The 16,167-nt window shown below is 40.0% G+C and overlaps 1 protein-coding gene across 3 annotated transcripts in view; it reads right to left on the bottom strand.

The window, feature by feature from the left end:
* Positions 1-16,167, bottom strand: part of Ptprr (protein tyrosine phosphatase receptor type R) — a 247,876-nt gene that overhangs the window by 31,354 nt on the left and 200,355 nt on the right. For all 3 annotated transcript variants that reach the window (XM_021174212.2, XM_021174213.2, XM_029482860.1), the window contains 4 exons: positions 15,641-15,827; positions 13,588-13,672; positions 6,281-6,360; positions 5,659-5,796 (listed from right to left, as the gene is read on the bottom strand). In XM_021174212.2, coding sequence (XP_021029871.1) covers positions 5,659-5,796; positions 6,281-6,360; positions 13,588-13,672; positions 15,641-15,827 — 490 coding nt within the window. The remainder of the gene's footprint in view (positions 1-5,658; positions 5,797-6,280; positions 6,361-13,587; positions 13,673-15,640; positions 15,828-16,167) is intronic.

Below are 16,167 nucleotides of genomic sequence, written 5' to 3'. Positions count from 1 at the left end.
CTTCCTTCCTTCCTTCCTTCCTTTTCCTTTCTTTCTTTCTTTCTTTCTTTCTTTCTTTCTTTCTTTCTTTCTTTCTTTCTTTCTTTCTTTTCTTCCTTTTTCTTTCTCTTTCTTTCTCTCTCTTTCTTTCTCTCTTTTCTTCCTCTTTTTCTTTCTTCCTTCTGCTCTTTCTTTTCTTTTTCTCTTTCTGTCTGTCTTCTGTATTTCTCTTTCTTTCTTTCTCTCTCTCCCTCTTTTTCCCTCCTTCCCTCTCTCCCTTCTTCCTTTCTTTCTTCCTAGATCCTGAATCCCCAGGCTCTACACAGTCTAAGCAAGCACACCCACCCTGAGCTCCACCTATACTCTCCTTCACCTGCCTGTTTCGATCCTTCGATTACAGTTATACTTTCTAGGAATACAGTAATTCATGTTAAAAGAATGTGAACACTGTTTTCAGTATTATTCTATTACATAAGGAATTCTCTCCATGTTGAGATTCATTAAAAAAAAAAAGGAACTCAAAATTGCCTGCAGCTAGGTCTCTTTCATTATAAGAACTTATTTTTCAGTTCTAGATTATTTTTATTATTTTTTTTGTTTATTCCCACATTGTAAAAAATAAAAGATTATTGGGATTGCTAAAAAGAAGATGGTGATCATGCACGCCTGTATTTGTTAGAAAGTAAACAGTTATAAACATATAAAGCGTGGGAACTTCTAAAGATACGTCCGCCTCTGCATTCTCTGGAGGAAATGAGGTTTGTCTATTTTAAACAATGACACCGAACACAATTGAGAGCTGGCCAGTGTTCAGTAACCGGCATCTTCCTGGTGGTGTGGACTTGCAGCATATTCCTCTAGAGCAGGCTTCTCAGTGTTATTTTGCTCTGTAAAACATTAGCGTTTCCTATATGATATTACATGCGTATCCTTGAGGAGCCTGTGCATGAAGGAATTTTATTTTAATTCAACAGTGAAGGGATGGTTAAAAACATGTCATGCACTTTTGGAATTATGACTGCCTACAGGAAATAAACAAGTAGCAGGTTATACAGTAAATATATAACACACTCCATTCTCATGTCCCTGGGAGTGTATCTCAAAGATTAAAAAAGGATAAGAGACCAAACGGTAAAAACAACAACAACACCACCCAATAAAGTACATCTCCATGTGAATTTGCAGCCAAAGAGAAAAACAAAATCCTCAACAACAATTCAGTATGAGAATTATTTTTGAAAAGGTATCCTAGCTTACCCCAGACCCACACAGTTCTCCTGTGGGCACAGTGGAATCTGAGAATGGTACCAAGAAATTAAACTTGCAAAGAAGTTCTCTCTTGCACCCCCAGGGGAGGAACCCTGTAGCACTTTAACATAGGACCCTGCGCAGTTCTGGGAGAATGGCAGCCATGGTGTTGGGGTTAATGAAGGGCAGCCATTCACTAGGGCTTTGACATGGTCCCAGTTGCTCATAGTAAGTTTTTTCTGAAATGCTTCAGGTAACTACAATGCTTAAAATATGATCTCCCTTAGAGGCGAAGGGGATGGGGGATGGGGGATGGGGTAGGGGGTTTGTGGAGGGGGACCGGGAAGGCGGGCATTTGAAATGTAAATAAATAAAATATTTTTTAAACAATGCTCTCTGACTATCAACCTTAGCTCCTGCCCTGAAAGTGCTGGGTTAGGCAGGCGCTAGGGAACCTGGAGAGAGATAGCAGTGGGGTAGATGTGATCAGTATAGATTGTACAAATGTGTGGAATATTCAAAGAACAAAGGGAACAAAATACAGGATATGAATGTGTTCTAAGACACCAACCATATCATGAGAATTATTTATCCATTGTAATTTCTGTTATTAGGTCTTTACTTTCATGATTGTCCCGAGTCTTATCTCTACCTCCATGACTTATGTTGTTGGCTTACTATTTTTTTTATTACTTTGGGGTCCTTTTAAAAGTATTTTATTTGGTTTGTCTGTCTGTGTGTGTGTGTGTGTGTGTATGTATGTATGTGTGTGTGTATGTCAGTGTGGGCATGCACACATGGAGGTCAGAGGACAACCTTTGGAAATCAGTTCCCTCTTGCACTGTGGGTTCTGGGGAATAAATTCAGGCTATTAGGATCCCCCCCTCCTGACCAGGAGTCCTTTTTTCTGCATTAAGCTTCTTTACTCAGTATCTCTTACATAGGTCTTTTGACAAAGTCTGTTGGCCCTGTGTTCTCTTTAGTTCTTGTGTGAAATGTTTCCTACCTTTAAACCTTACTGATACATTTGCTGGTCTTGGAGTTGTCAGTGTTCTCTGGAGTAGGTGTGTGTCCATCTATCCATCCATCCATCCATCCATCCATGTACATTTGTCTGTCTGTCTGTCTCTGTATTTCCTTGATGCTACTGGGAAGTTGTGCTAGTTCCCCTGGCTGTGAACGTCATCTCATTGGTGCCTTCGAGCTTCGCGGATGTATTGGCTGTTGATATTTTTTTCTCATCCAGCCTGAGATATATTGTACATTTTCAAGTACGAGGCTTGAGTCTTTCATGAGCTGTTACTCACACGCTGTTATTTCTACAAATATTACTGCTTTCCTCTTCTTCTAATGCAGCAATTAAAACTTCTGTGACATTAAGCTTGCCCCCCCCCCAGTCTCAACAGCCCCCATGTTTTTATCGTAACTTGAGTAATTTCTTTAGTTCTACCTTCAGGAAGGTCTTTAGTGTCTTATATTTATTTACTTCTGGAGCCTTTTAGTTGGTTTGACTGCAAATCTTCTCTCTCTCTCTCTCTCTCTCTCTCTCTCTCTGTGGTGTGTGTGTGTGTGTATGTGTGTGTGTGGTATGCCTGTGTGTGTGTCTGTGTGTGTGGTGTGTGTGTGTGGTGTGTGTCTGTGTGTGTCTGTGTGTGGTGTGTCTGTGTGTGTGGTGTGTCTGTGTGTGGTGTGTCTGTGTGTGTGTGGTGTGTCTGTGTGTGTGGTGTGTCTGTGTGTGTGGTGTGTCTGTGAGTGTGTGTGGTGTGTCTATGAGTGTGTGTGTGTGTCTGTGTGTGTATGTGTGTCTCTCTGTGTGTGTGTGTCTGTGTGTACTAACAAACAAGTTACTTTCTCAGACATTTGTTTTCTGTTTTACATGCTGCCGTATTTTAGTAAATCCCACATTTTAAATTTCTGATATTTTAACTTCTTGTGGATGTACTTGGTTGTTTCTTCTGATTTTTTTTCTTATTTATTTGCTTTATTTACTTCTGTGTCTCATAATTTTGACTTGTGAGTGCATATTTGGTTGATTCTTTTTTAATTTCTGGAAGTTCTATGAGGTATATGTATAGTTCTAGAATGGATACACACATAGTGAATGAATACACACACACACACACACACGCAATAGATAATCTATTACAAGTTGTTGCTTTTGTTTTTATAAAGTGCATAGAACGATGCTAACTAGGCCATGCTGATTGCTCCTCCTGGCATTTTCTGGTTTTTAAGGTCTGAGCTTCCCCAGTTTTGAATAATCAATGGATGGTTTTTAATCAAAATAAGAAAGCCAGATTTGGACAAATTAATTTGCTCTCAGAGACTTATTTTGGCAGACAGATGATTCACCTGGGTGGCTCACCTTGGCTCCTGGTCTTGCAGGAGCTCACATTGTAATTTCCGGCTCCTGCAAGCCCAGGCTTGTCTCTCACTCCTGCAGGTCACTAACACATAAGAGATCCATACTTCTCTGTTTTTGGAATTTTGAACTACATTTTGGAAATCCCTTTAGGTTTTTGAAGGTTTGCTCTGTGTGCCCATAGTTTGCCCAGTGAACTTGGGTTGTAGTGGAACCAGCTACCATAATATATAAATTCTCCACACTCATATGTTATATAAATTCATCCATCCACAGATGTGCACATTTAGAGGATACACCTTTGAAACTTGGAGAATCCTTTCTACCACAAAGCTGAAAATGCACCTTAACGAGCTGTTCACGGATGGCCAGTGAGTTAACGTGTCAACAGGCTGTATGCACAAAGGTCGAGACGATCGGTGGGGCTTATTTCTACCGTGCCATCCTAGGCTTCATGTCAGATGCACAGAAACATGGAGAACAGCACATAGAGCTTCCTCTGTTGGTAAAAGCAGACTATTTTCTAGGGCATAGTTCATTTATTATAGCAAAAATGGAGGAAGAAAACAGCAAGCTTTTAAAAGATTTTAAGTTTTGTGGGCTTGGACTCTCTCAAGTAGTTGTGGAATTATGCGTGTGAAGTCACAACTCAGAAAAAGAAAAAGAATAAAGGAGAGAAATCTGAGTTTTCCTAAATGGCGTAATAATTTTGGCAGGAAAACAAACATTAAGGGAAGTCAAGGTATCAGTTATTTCAGCAAGATGGCGGACACACATAGCAGCACCAGGGATGGCGGCCTTCAGGAACCACTCAAGTTTGTCCTTAAGATGTAAAATAGAAAGAGAGGCCCATTGGACTTGCAAACTTTATATGCCCCAATATAGGGGAATGCCAGGGCCAAAAGAATGGGAACGGGTGGGTAGGGAAGTGGGGGGCGGTATGGGGGACTTTTGGGATAGCATTGGAAATGTAATTGAGGAAAATATGTAATAAAAAATATTAAAAATTAAAAAAAAAGATGTAAAATAGAGACTAAGTCACTCTACAAGCTAAATCCTCAGAGAAGATGGCCAGTGTGGAAATAAATCTACCTTTGTCTGGATTTTGGATTATAGAGTGAGTATCTTGTGTGTTGTATAGCTATGTCACCTGTCAATTAGAAAGTCTACTGCCTATTGTTTAGGCAGGAAATAGAGGTGGGACATCCGGGAGGCAGAAAGGATTCTGGGAAAAGTCACCTGGGAAGATATGAAGAGATGGATCATGTGGCAAAATGTAGGTTAAAATAATTGGGTTGTTTTAGTTATGATTCTATCAGAGAAGAGCCTGGCTATAGGGCCATGGTATTTGTAAATATATTTTGAGTCTGGGTCTTATTTCTGGGAGCATGGGACTGGGAGGAAGAACTGGGCCACAGCTTTAACACTGAATTTCTTGCTATAAGGATATTAGAAAAGTTATTTGATTTTTATTACTTCTCTCCACTGTTTCTTTCAGCCTCATTTTCCTAACAAGTCCCTACTTGCCCTCCCTCCCCCCATTTCATGTTGTCACCATCCCTCCCTCATCCCACTGCCCAGGACAGGCCACTCCCTTATTCTGGTCTGGTTAGCATCCAACAGCATCTGTCTCTTCCACTATGCAGTTATTAACAGATTCATTGTGTTTCCCCCACTAGGAAGTTAAAATTACCCACAGAAGGGATCTTGCTTCATTATTTACTGATACATACAAGTGCCAATAAACCAAATGGTACCTGTTGATAAATAAAAATTACCTGTTTTGTAATAATTTTTATTTCCTTGCCCTTCATGTTTTTTTTATTGAGATATATGTGTGCAAATGAGATACATGTATACCATATACGTTAACCTGCCTGGAGGAAGGTTGTCACTCCTGGACCAGTACCGATTATCACTTGCTAGAGGTGTAAAGTGACCTTGTCATTTGATGCCTTTGCCCATCTTATATAAACATTTTGTAAGTACATGGTCATCTCATTTGGTCCAAATCTCTCCTATGACAGAAGTAACGTGTATAACACTCAGGACTGGGATAAGCTTCGTACCTCATTTTTCTCTTTGAGTTTCGTGATCATCACAATCACGGGACTGTCTTCTTGCCACACCATCTGCCAGAAGTCATTCACAGTGTTGATCATGGGGCCCTGGGTGGCAATGAAGGCTTTCTCCTTACCACTGTAGCCCTATTTGGAGTAAAGAGACAAACATATTGGCTTATGTTCATAGACTGTAGTGGACATTTGGAGGGGGGGTGATCTTCAAAATAATGGAGGTGTGGAAGTTCAAAAGCAGCTTCCTTGATCCTAGCACCACCAGGCATATGCATGGTATCTCCCAGAAAATCCAGCTTGCCATTGGGTGCTAAGAGTTGTAAAGTTCAGTTACACAAGAGCACTCACATGTAGCTCGTACTCAGGGACTCACAGCCAAGGAGGACTCACAAGCCAAGGAGGGAGGACTCAAGGTGAAACACCTATTGCCAGTGTGGTTGAGACTATAACATATATACATGAAACACTCTCAGCCAAATTAAAGCAAACTTTATTCTGAGGAAAGAAGAAAGATTCAAAGCTGAGGGTGGCAGTTCTTAGGGGGGAAAAAGGTAAAAGCAATAATTCCAAATTGTGAGTCAACCTGCTAACCAGAGAGAAATGTATAGTTACTTACCCGAATATAGTTAGCATTTATGTAAGTACTCAATGGATCGGTTATAGTTTTTGGTCTTAAGCACACGCTGCTGAGGGGATCTGAGGAGGAAGCCAGAGAGAACACACTGAGTAGATTTACTTTTCAAAAAAAAAATCTCCAGAGCAACCATAAGCCGCAGAGAGAAGTGTGTAAGTTCAAGGCTATTCACCCAGTGTCTGCATGTGTCCGTCTCTTGGTCTGTCTCTGACATTTGGTGTCCTCACTGACCCTTGATTCTGATGTAGGTCACAATGTCTTTTAATGGAGTTCTGATTCTTGACTCTTCTCTCACCGGGACCCTTCTCTTTTTCTTTAGATTTGACGTTTACAACCCTGCTTTTCTTCTGTTCCTTCAGAAAAGCATTGGGTTGCCCTCTCCCATTTCTTTGTATTCCACTACATCACCTGATCCAGCCATGCAGGACCTCAGACTGCCTGGTCTCGCCAGCCCATGCTTTAGCAGTGGTACTCTCTTAGCAGATGCATTTTAACATACATCAAACAAAAAAGATACAAACATTTTTGTAGAACACACACACATATACACATGCATACACACACACACACACACAGAGGGGAGAGAGAGAGAAAAGAGACAGAGAGGGACAGAGAGAGAGTTAGAGAGGCACAGAGAAACACACAGACACAGAGAGAGGGAGACAGAGAGACACACAGACACACACACACACACACAGACAGAGAGAGACAGAGAGGCACAGACACACACAGAGAGACAGAGAGGAACAGAGAAACACACAGACATACATACACACAGAGACAGAGAGGAACAGAGAGACAGACAGACAGACATATACACAGAGACACAGAGAGAGAGACAGAGACAGAGAGGCACAGACACACACAGAGAGACAGAAAGGCACAGAGAGACACACATACACACATACAGAGAGAGAGAGAGAGAGAGAGAGAGAGAGAGACAGAGAGAGAGAGACAGAGAGACAGAGAAGTACACACACACACACACACACACAGAGGAGAGAGAGACAGAGACAGAGACAGAGAGAGACAGAGACAGAGACAGAGACAGAGAGAGACAGAGACAGAGACAGAGACAGAGAGACAGAAAGAATAAAGAAGAGGAATCCCAGAGGCATACATAGCACTTGGTGGCCAGGTTCCATTGGTGGTAGGATGGGGAGGGGCCTAAGTGCTGGTCTGTGTGCAGTGCCCTTGGGCTTCTTGCTGTGCATGCTGTGCAGTGCCTTACGACATCAGTCATCCCACCCGAAGCACACAGACCTGTACAGCCACCCCCTGCCCTGCCAGATGTACAGACTCAGGCAGCTAGGGCCAAAGTGCACTCCCCCTTCTTTGTTCAGTGACAAGATTCCGGGTTCTTGCTGGGAGCCAATAGGATGTTCCCCATCCCCTGCAGTTACTGTGGCTTCATAACTGGGCTGCCATTTGTAAATGAGAGCGATCTGTGTGACTTGAAGGTCATGGTCATAGGAGTAAAAGCGGAGGCTCTGATCTGCTTTTCATTTCCTGCTGCTGCCTGGATCCCATGAGAAGCAGCGGGGTCTTCACCAGACATGAAGGTCTGGATGCACAACATGGCAAAGCTATCAGATAGATCTGGGAAGCTTTTTCCTGAGTTGTCAAGACATTTCCAGCTTACTTCAAACACTGATATTTTAGTATACTTAATATATACACATGCATATATGAAGTTTCTTTTAGTAAGCAATAATATTGTCAGAGTCCAGTTCTATGTAGCTGTGTTCTGCATGACTACAATTTGTGAATATTTTAAAAGTATTTTAAGGCAGAGTCTTCACATCCAATAAAAAACAAGCTCTTCAAAGACAAAAAAATTTTTAGTGGCATAGAAAGAAATATTTCTTTCAGTTAAAGATGAAGACCAAATGGCTCTATGGGTTGGCCCCATGGATACACACAGGATTACATTGGCCTGGCCAACCCTAAATTGCTCGATGTACTAATTTCTCCTTTTCTGCCCAGTCATAAACACACAGTCTACTTGCTCCATTGTCTATAATTGTCACAAACACACTGTCTACTTGCTCTACTGTCTAAAATTGGAAGAAACTGCTTTTCGTTATCATGCATAGCCACTAACCATGTGAAGCCATCAGCCACACGAGGACACTGAAGACTTGACAAGCAGCTAGTAGAAACTGAGGAATTAAAGTTTTAATTCCATTGAATTTTATATTTTAACTTGGGACTTACTTTGCTGTACATGGCTAATGGCTGCTCTTTTAGACAGTAGGGTCCTGAAGGATGATTTCCAAACTCTACTCATGGGAGTTCAGCAGTCTTTAATTATCTATACCCACAGCCTCATCGCCAGCTACATTCTCATCTACACCACCTCTGATCACGCTCCGGCATCAAGGGCACGCTCTTGTAGATTTTACACATTTGCATGCCACACTGTCTCCTCTGCCTTTGATACATAATAGCTCCTCCCTCCTCAGGGTTCAGAGCTGCAAACCCGCCTGTCAGAAGTTCTGGTTTGCTCTGGGAAAATGAAACACCCATTTCTTGGTCTGGTTTCCTTGACTTTTATATTAGTACCTGTCATTTTATGTCTTAAGTGCTGACACTTCTGCCTGTCCTCCATGGGTTGTGGCAAGACCCTCGAGGGCAGGGAACATGTTTGACTCATTTCTCCATCCTTCACAATTTCTATTTGATATGTGGTTCTCCTCAAGGAGTTTAATTCTAGAATTAGCTCCCATTGTGAATAGTTCAAATGTTACTTTTGATTTTCTCGGTGTTCTTTCCTTAGAAAACGAGACAAGAGAGGGCGTGCTTGTCTTAGCATCTGCTGATCGCTAGATGTTTGCATAGAGGCCTCAAGCTGAGCCATCTTGAGAACGAGCCTCACTCTCCTCAGTTCTAATGTCTATGGAACATATGCGTTACAGGGAACTAACTAACTTCTCAGAAGTGGTTCTCCATCAAGCTAAGTTATAGTATGAAAAAATTAATAACTTATATAATAATTTCCACGTATTTAAGGTTCAAGTACTTGTTATTTTAAAGCAAAGTACCACATATGATTACACAGGGGGGAGCAGTTTTCCAGCCAAATCCTTTTTCTTTCCTGTTCCTTCCCAGCTCCCTTCATTTTTACTTCCTCCTTCTTTATCTCCTTCCTTCCCTCCTTTGCTTTCCTCTCCCTCCTCAACATTATTGGACATAATCATTTGATTTCTCGTACCATGTCTATGTTTATGAGTCTATCCTAATTTCACACACACAAAAACCCACTGTGATCTTGAGTTTTCTGTTTACCAGATACAGTGAAACCAGACCAGTACTTTAAATGACATAAAACAGACTTTATCAAAGGTGACTGTATGCTTAGGGTTTCCCTTCCAGGCAGAAATACATTCGAGGTTCTAGGGAAAGAGAAATGGCAAGATGGGGACAGGTGTATTCCTGTGGGTCCTGGGCAAAGCCTGGACTGGTTACAGAGTCAAGGTGTTCATGACCCATCTTGGACTTCACTGCTAAAGAGAGAGAACTCCAGGACTACATCGTTCAATATGGTAGTCCCTAGCCACCTGAGGCTACTTACATTTAATTAACTAGAGTAAGACAAAATGTTGAGTACAGTCCTAAGTTACATTAGTGGTACTGCAAGAGATCAGTTGTTACAAATTGGCTTTTATATCAGAAATACTGAACATTCCTATTGCTGCAGAGAGCTGATCTCAGCAAGGCAGGATGGTGATGATTTGGAAGCTCGTGTGTAAGGACCACAAGAAAATAAAAAGAGAAAATGAGACTCTTAATAGTCTTTTGAAACAGGATTCTTCTCCACATACAGTGTTCACTTATTTTCTGGGATTTTTTTTCTAGATAAATTAATAACAGATTCACCATTGTTTATGTAGGGGAGGAAAATAGAATCTTATATTGGTTATTAATCTATTAGTTAGGACTCTATTAGTGAATTTGCACATCGAATGTCTTCAGTAGATATAGAGTGTAGTTCTGTTGTCCCTGTTTTTTCCCCCTGAGGGTGGAGGATAAAGAAATGATAGCAAAAAGATTAAGTAGCCCCTACCCACTAAGATTTTTGTACGGGTGGGAAATAACACCTAACGCTAGTATCTTGTTTTAGCTACAGAAGTTGTTGCTTTAGTGAGTGGTTCACTTGCGTGCATATCTACCTTGTAATAAGCATGTCATATAAATCTAATCTATATGGAAAACTATTGAGAATTCTTACTACACACTACCATTTTAAGTAGGAAATAGTGGCCAGAGCAACCAGGACTCTGTAGTTTTGTGTATATATTGCTTTACATTTATATAAATAACTATATGATGCATTATTACACATGTCAGTTGTGTGTCACCCCTCCATGCTAATTAATGCATGTTGGGCCTTCCCTTGTTCCTTCTGTGATTTGGGATAGAGCATTTACCTCTAATATTTGTTTACACTGCAAGACAATTTGACCCAAACTTGACTTTTGCCCCTTAATCTACTTCTTAGCCTGTTCTAAGCTAGACATTGTTCTCAAGGAAATAGCAACAATTCAACTGACTATTGGCTATCCATATACCCACAAAACCAGATAGCCTTACCAGGACATACATATGTTGACAAGCTTCCAACAAAAGACAATCATGATATTTAAAGTCCTGATCATTTGCTAATTATCAATTTATATAGCACTTCAATTCTATGATGGCTTAAAGTCTAAAAGAAGCCATTAAGAACAGCTATGTCTGTCATTAAAGGCTTTTCTGATGCTTTGAACCAATGGTGTGGCTTTCCTAAACTATCTATTCTGAGTTATTGTTTGGGAAACAAGGATGGGAGTTTTTGGACTGCGGATACTTTCCACTGAAAATCCATCATTTGCAACATCAGCTGTCAGCACAGATATCCGGGACCAAGTAGCCCACCCAGTTCTAGAAATGGAAAAGCTGATAGAGATGCTGTAGCTGTTGTCTGATATCATCTGTGGCAGGAAACTGAAGGCTGGGCTTTGAAACAACCAGAACAAACTGAACACTCTTTGAAACCAGAGGACATATAATCATTGCAGTGGGACATTAGTCCTGATTATTTGATACTTGGTATATTTTAGAGAAAATTTTAGGGAAGAGAGAGAGATCCTTTTTATTTTCTCCTGATTATTACAGCCATAAATTAAATATCTTTTGATAGTGAACTATGCCTTAAGAAATAGACTTAACGATTTTGACTCATTAAAAGTGCATTGCAGTGGGATTACTTTTGCCAGAGGAGGAGGTCCATATACAGCATTGATAGTAATTCTTTAATTATTTGTTTTTAATGTGTTTCTATTAATACAAATATGAAAATATATTTTGTATCTTATGAGTAAACTAATAAAATTAATATTATTGAAAGAGTCAATACTCTTCCCCTTTTAAAAATGAACATGTGTTAATTATAAAAATGTGTTTTATCATGTCAATTTTTATATGTTTATATAAAGCATCTTGATTGTATTGATCCCCCCATCAACCTCTCTTGAAAGGCATTTGTGTCATTCAGAAACATTTTTAGATATTATAAACTATACTAATCAATATTTTATGTACACTTTTAGGTGAATCTGTCTCATTTCACTGAGTTTATGCTTAGGAGTAGTTATCTGGGTCATTTATATTAATAACAACACATAATTTATATAATAACTTTTATGTGGTAGGAGGAGTCAAGGCTAGGGCCCTGTGATATCAGACAAACCCTCTATTATGAGTTGCGACTCCAGGCCCCATCAAGGTTTAGCTTTTGAGGAACTGCAAATTGAGCAGCTACTCTACACTCAGACTAGTGACATTTATAGGTTCTGATATCTCTACATCCTTGTCAACATTTTATCACGTCTATTTATATCATAATGATAACCACGGTGGCTATCAAATGATGTCTCTCTTTGCTTCTGAGCTCTCTAATGGATAATAATACTGGTCATTTTGTATGCTTGTTGGTAATCTGTATGTCTTCTATGAAGAGTTTCTATTCAAATAACTTTCCCTATTTTGTTTTTTTTCTTTTTGAGACAGGGTTTCTCTGTATAGCCCTGGCTGTCCTGGAACTCACTTTGTAGACCAGGCTGGCCTCGAACTCAGAAATTCGCCTGCCTGTGCCTACCGAGTGCTGGGATTAAAGGCGTGCACCACCACGCCTGGCAACTTTCCCTATTTTTAAATGACTTTGTTGTGTATGATTTCAGGACTGACCATCTGGCAATGGATAACCAATTGGAGAGCTCTTTCCTGGGCAAGACTATTTTTCCTGTTCAGATCTTTGCCCAAGGTTAGGACCTCATGAGATTTGTTCCTTCCATGTTAGCAGGTCTATTGGTACTGTACTAATATTATATAGACCGGACAGGAATACTTTAGGAATGCAAACACACAAACACACACACACACACCTAAAGAAAGAAGACATCATGAGCCAGAGAGAGAGAGAGAGAGAGAGAGAGAGAGAGAGAACAAGGCAGATACATGGGGTAGTTGTGAAGAGGAAAAAGAAAGGAGTCAATGATGTAACTGTTTCTTAATTTCAAAAAATAAAAAAATAAATCCTAAAATATTGTGTTGTCATCTTTAACATTGAGATGTTAGAATACTTTTTAGATTCTATATACAAGTCTCATATCAAATGTTTGTTCCATAACTATTGTCCCATTCTCTGGGTTATCTCTTATTTGTTAGTATGACATTTGAAACATGAAACTTTGGTATTTCAGTGACACTCATCCCCTCTGTCTTCCGGTGGTTTGAATTGAACTTTCCATGTCATCTGAGAAGCCATTGGCTACTTCAAGCTTATGAGAATTTGTGCTCTCTCTCTCTCTCTCCCTCCCTCCCTCCTTCCCTCCCTCCCTCCCTCCCTTTCTGCCTTTCTCTCTTTGTCAAAGCTTCTATCTATGTGTAAGTATCCTATGCACTTTGAATTAATTTTTATATATGGTCCAAGGCAAGATTCAATTTCTTTTTTCTTTATGCATGAAATCATTTAATCCTACAATGACAATTGGTTAACTGTGATGTGTAACATCATGGTGTTTTAGAACCATGGATCTTTCTGGAATTGTGAACTGGTCACTGTGACGAACGTAGTATGTAATAGAGTTACTCAGCTTCAGATAACTTTAGTGATGCCTAGTCTCAACATATATTTCAGCTCTAAGTTTGGAGTCTATGAGAGTGTTGGGAGGGTTGGGAAGAGGGTGAGGTAGAGGTGAATGGGCGGCATTGTTTTAAGGTGCAAATTATCGACTCAAGAAACTTACTTGGCAAAATGGTCTTATAACGATTTTTAGTTCCGTGACGTGGAATATCAATTTCTTTGGGATCCACAAAATTCATTGGTATTTCCTGGAAAATAAATGATTCAAACTGTGTATTCAATGTTGACACAAAGAACATCTTTACAGGGGACATTGGCCCCATGATCTACTTCAAAGTCATGTATAAAACAGAGTAGTGCATTGGTTGACCAGAATTGTAGTAGACAAAATACAGCTGGTTAAGCTAGTGTCTAAGAAAGAGCCCTGTATATTTGGAAATAGTATTTTATATATAGGAGAGAGAGAGAGAGAGAGAGAGAGAGAGAGAGAGAGAGAAGAGAGGAGAGAGAGACTTCATTAACTTTTTTGATTTTAGACATTTATGATTGTCTCTACTCCACTGAAACATTTAAATTTCTTTGTCCTAAGTCATTAAGATCAAACAAAATAGAATTGTTGAATAGTCAAGGATTTCTTTTTGAAGCAGGATTTCACATAGCCCTGTCTTTCCTCAGACTGACTATGGAGTTAGGATGACCCTGAACTTTTAATCTGCCTTCCTCTCCTTAGAGTGGTGCGTACCACCATTTCAGTTTTATAGGGAGCTGGGGATCAAACTCAGAGGTTCATGTATGCCTACTAACTCTGCCCGCTAACATAACTCCCAACACACATGTTAATTCTTCATAATTCCAACAAGCCTGTCTGCTTTGACAAAGCTATGGAGAAGGTGACATTTTTAATACCTCCCTTCATTCTCTTTGTTTCCCCCTGTTCCCGGGCACATGCTGACAATCTGTCAGGACCCTACATTGTTGTATCTCTGTTTTGTCCTCATCTTTCCTTTCAGGGATGTAGGCTATGCCAAGGGCATATTTCATAAACAGAGACATATTGATACTTCTAAGATGGGCTTTAGATGCTAGGCAGTGGGACATTAACTGGCTCTCCCATTTCTAGGTTTAATTTGCTTACCGTATAAAAATGTGACACATTATGGCATCTCATTTTACAAACTCCATGTTGGTATCTTGCTTCAAAAGGTTGATGATAGTTGGTGTCTCTAACAGGGAGTCTAACACTACTGATCATTCTCCACTAGTCTGGTGCCAAATATCTGAACTGCCCACAGAACCATCTATTTATTACTTTTGATCACTATAGCTTAAGCTGTGTAACTCTGATGTAAAGCCCTATCTAAAAAGTGAGTATTCCCCTCAGGCAATACCTAGAACTTCAACTCCAACGTTATTCTCTGTGTGTAGTAACTTACCATGCAATATTGATAGCATGCAAAGTGATGCAATATTGATTTTTCTAAAATAACTTCATATAGTACTCATTATTATTTTTAGCCCATATTTGGTCTTTCTTGAATTGTATTGCCCAAGTTAAAAATGAAAACCAAACCAAACCAAACCAAAAACAAAAGAAACAGCATGCAGAATGCCACCTGTAACTTCCCCATCACTTTGGCTGCCTCATCCAAAGAAACAATGTTTTGTTTAGTGTTACACATTGTCTCAATTTCTCCCAGAGTATTTTATTGTTGATACTTCTGGGTTCTGGTTTCTATAGCATTGCCTCTTGAGCCTCCAACCCGCTCCTCTCAGTGCCTTCTCCACTGCAGACACAGTGGCTTTTCTAAAGTAAGCTTAAAACCCACTCCTAAACATGTATTAAAGTCTGTGGTTTTATCGTTTTTCTTTTTTGTGTTTCTGAGGCTCAAGTTTTGCTACTTTCCACTAAACCAGAACAATTCAATTCCCCATGATCACAGAAAGGCTGATTCCTAATCTAGAAATGTCTCTCTCTCTGCTCCAGTCTCCTACGGCACTGCACACTGCTGGCTCTTACAGCTGGGAAGTCAGTTAAGAACTGTGTCACAGCCTCAACAGTCAGTCAGTAGGTAAGACAGGAGGTGTATCTAAACCTATGGCACTTCACTTTCGCACTGCAACCTTTTGCTCACAGTCAGCTGCTTGAGATAGCGCCATTTCCAGATACAGACCTAGTGCTTAGAATACCAAGGCGGAGTAAGAAGGAGCGGGCTTACCATGAATTCACTTTGAAGTAGGTGGGAACTTGCCACAACGTCCCTCAGCTGTGACCGTGTGAGAACTCGGCTGGCTGACTGCAGGTATTCCATGGCTACCTTCTCCCGGGGGGTTGAGACGGCCACAAAAGGTTCCACACTGCCCAGGCTACTCATGTCCAGTGTGAGAGATACATTGGAACCTCGTCTACATGGGGGAAAGAATGTTATTACATTTAAATATTCATGAATCTGTTTTATTATACATGAATTTTAATTTTTTTTTTTTGAGACAGGGTTTCTCTGTGTAGCCCTGGCTGTCCTGGAACTCACTTGAATTTTAAATTTTGGTCACACAAATTGTCTTTTTTTTTTTTTTTTTGTGCAAGAACACAGTTTGATGAGATTTTTCCAGAAATAAGGATCACATATGTAGTATATATTTGGTATCATGACTGACCATAGTTCTCTGAATTGAGAACATGTACTATAAGTTGTTAGTAAACATATTTGTTGCAGAAATGATAGGATGCTTAATAATTTTAAAT

This window comes from Mus caroli, chromosome 10 (genome assembly GCF_900094665.2).
Source record: "Mus caroli chromosome 10, CAROLI_EIJ_v1.1, whole genome shotgun sequence".
NCBI classification, from domain to species: Eukaryota; Metazoa; Chordata; class Mammalia; order Rodentia; family Muridae; genus Mus; species Mus caroli.
This window is presented reverse-complemented; position numbering and strand designations above follow the sequence as displayed.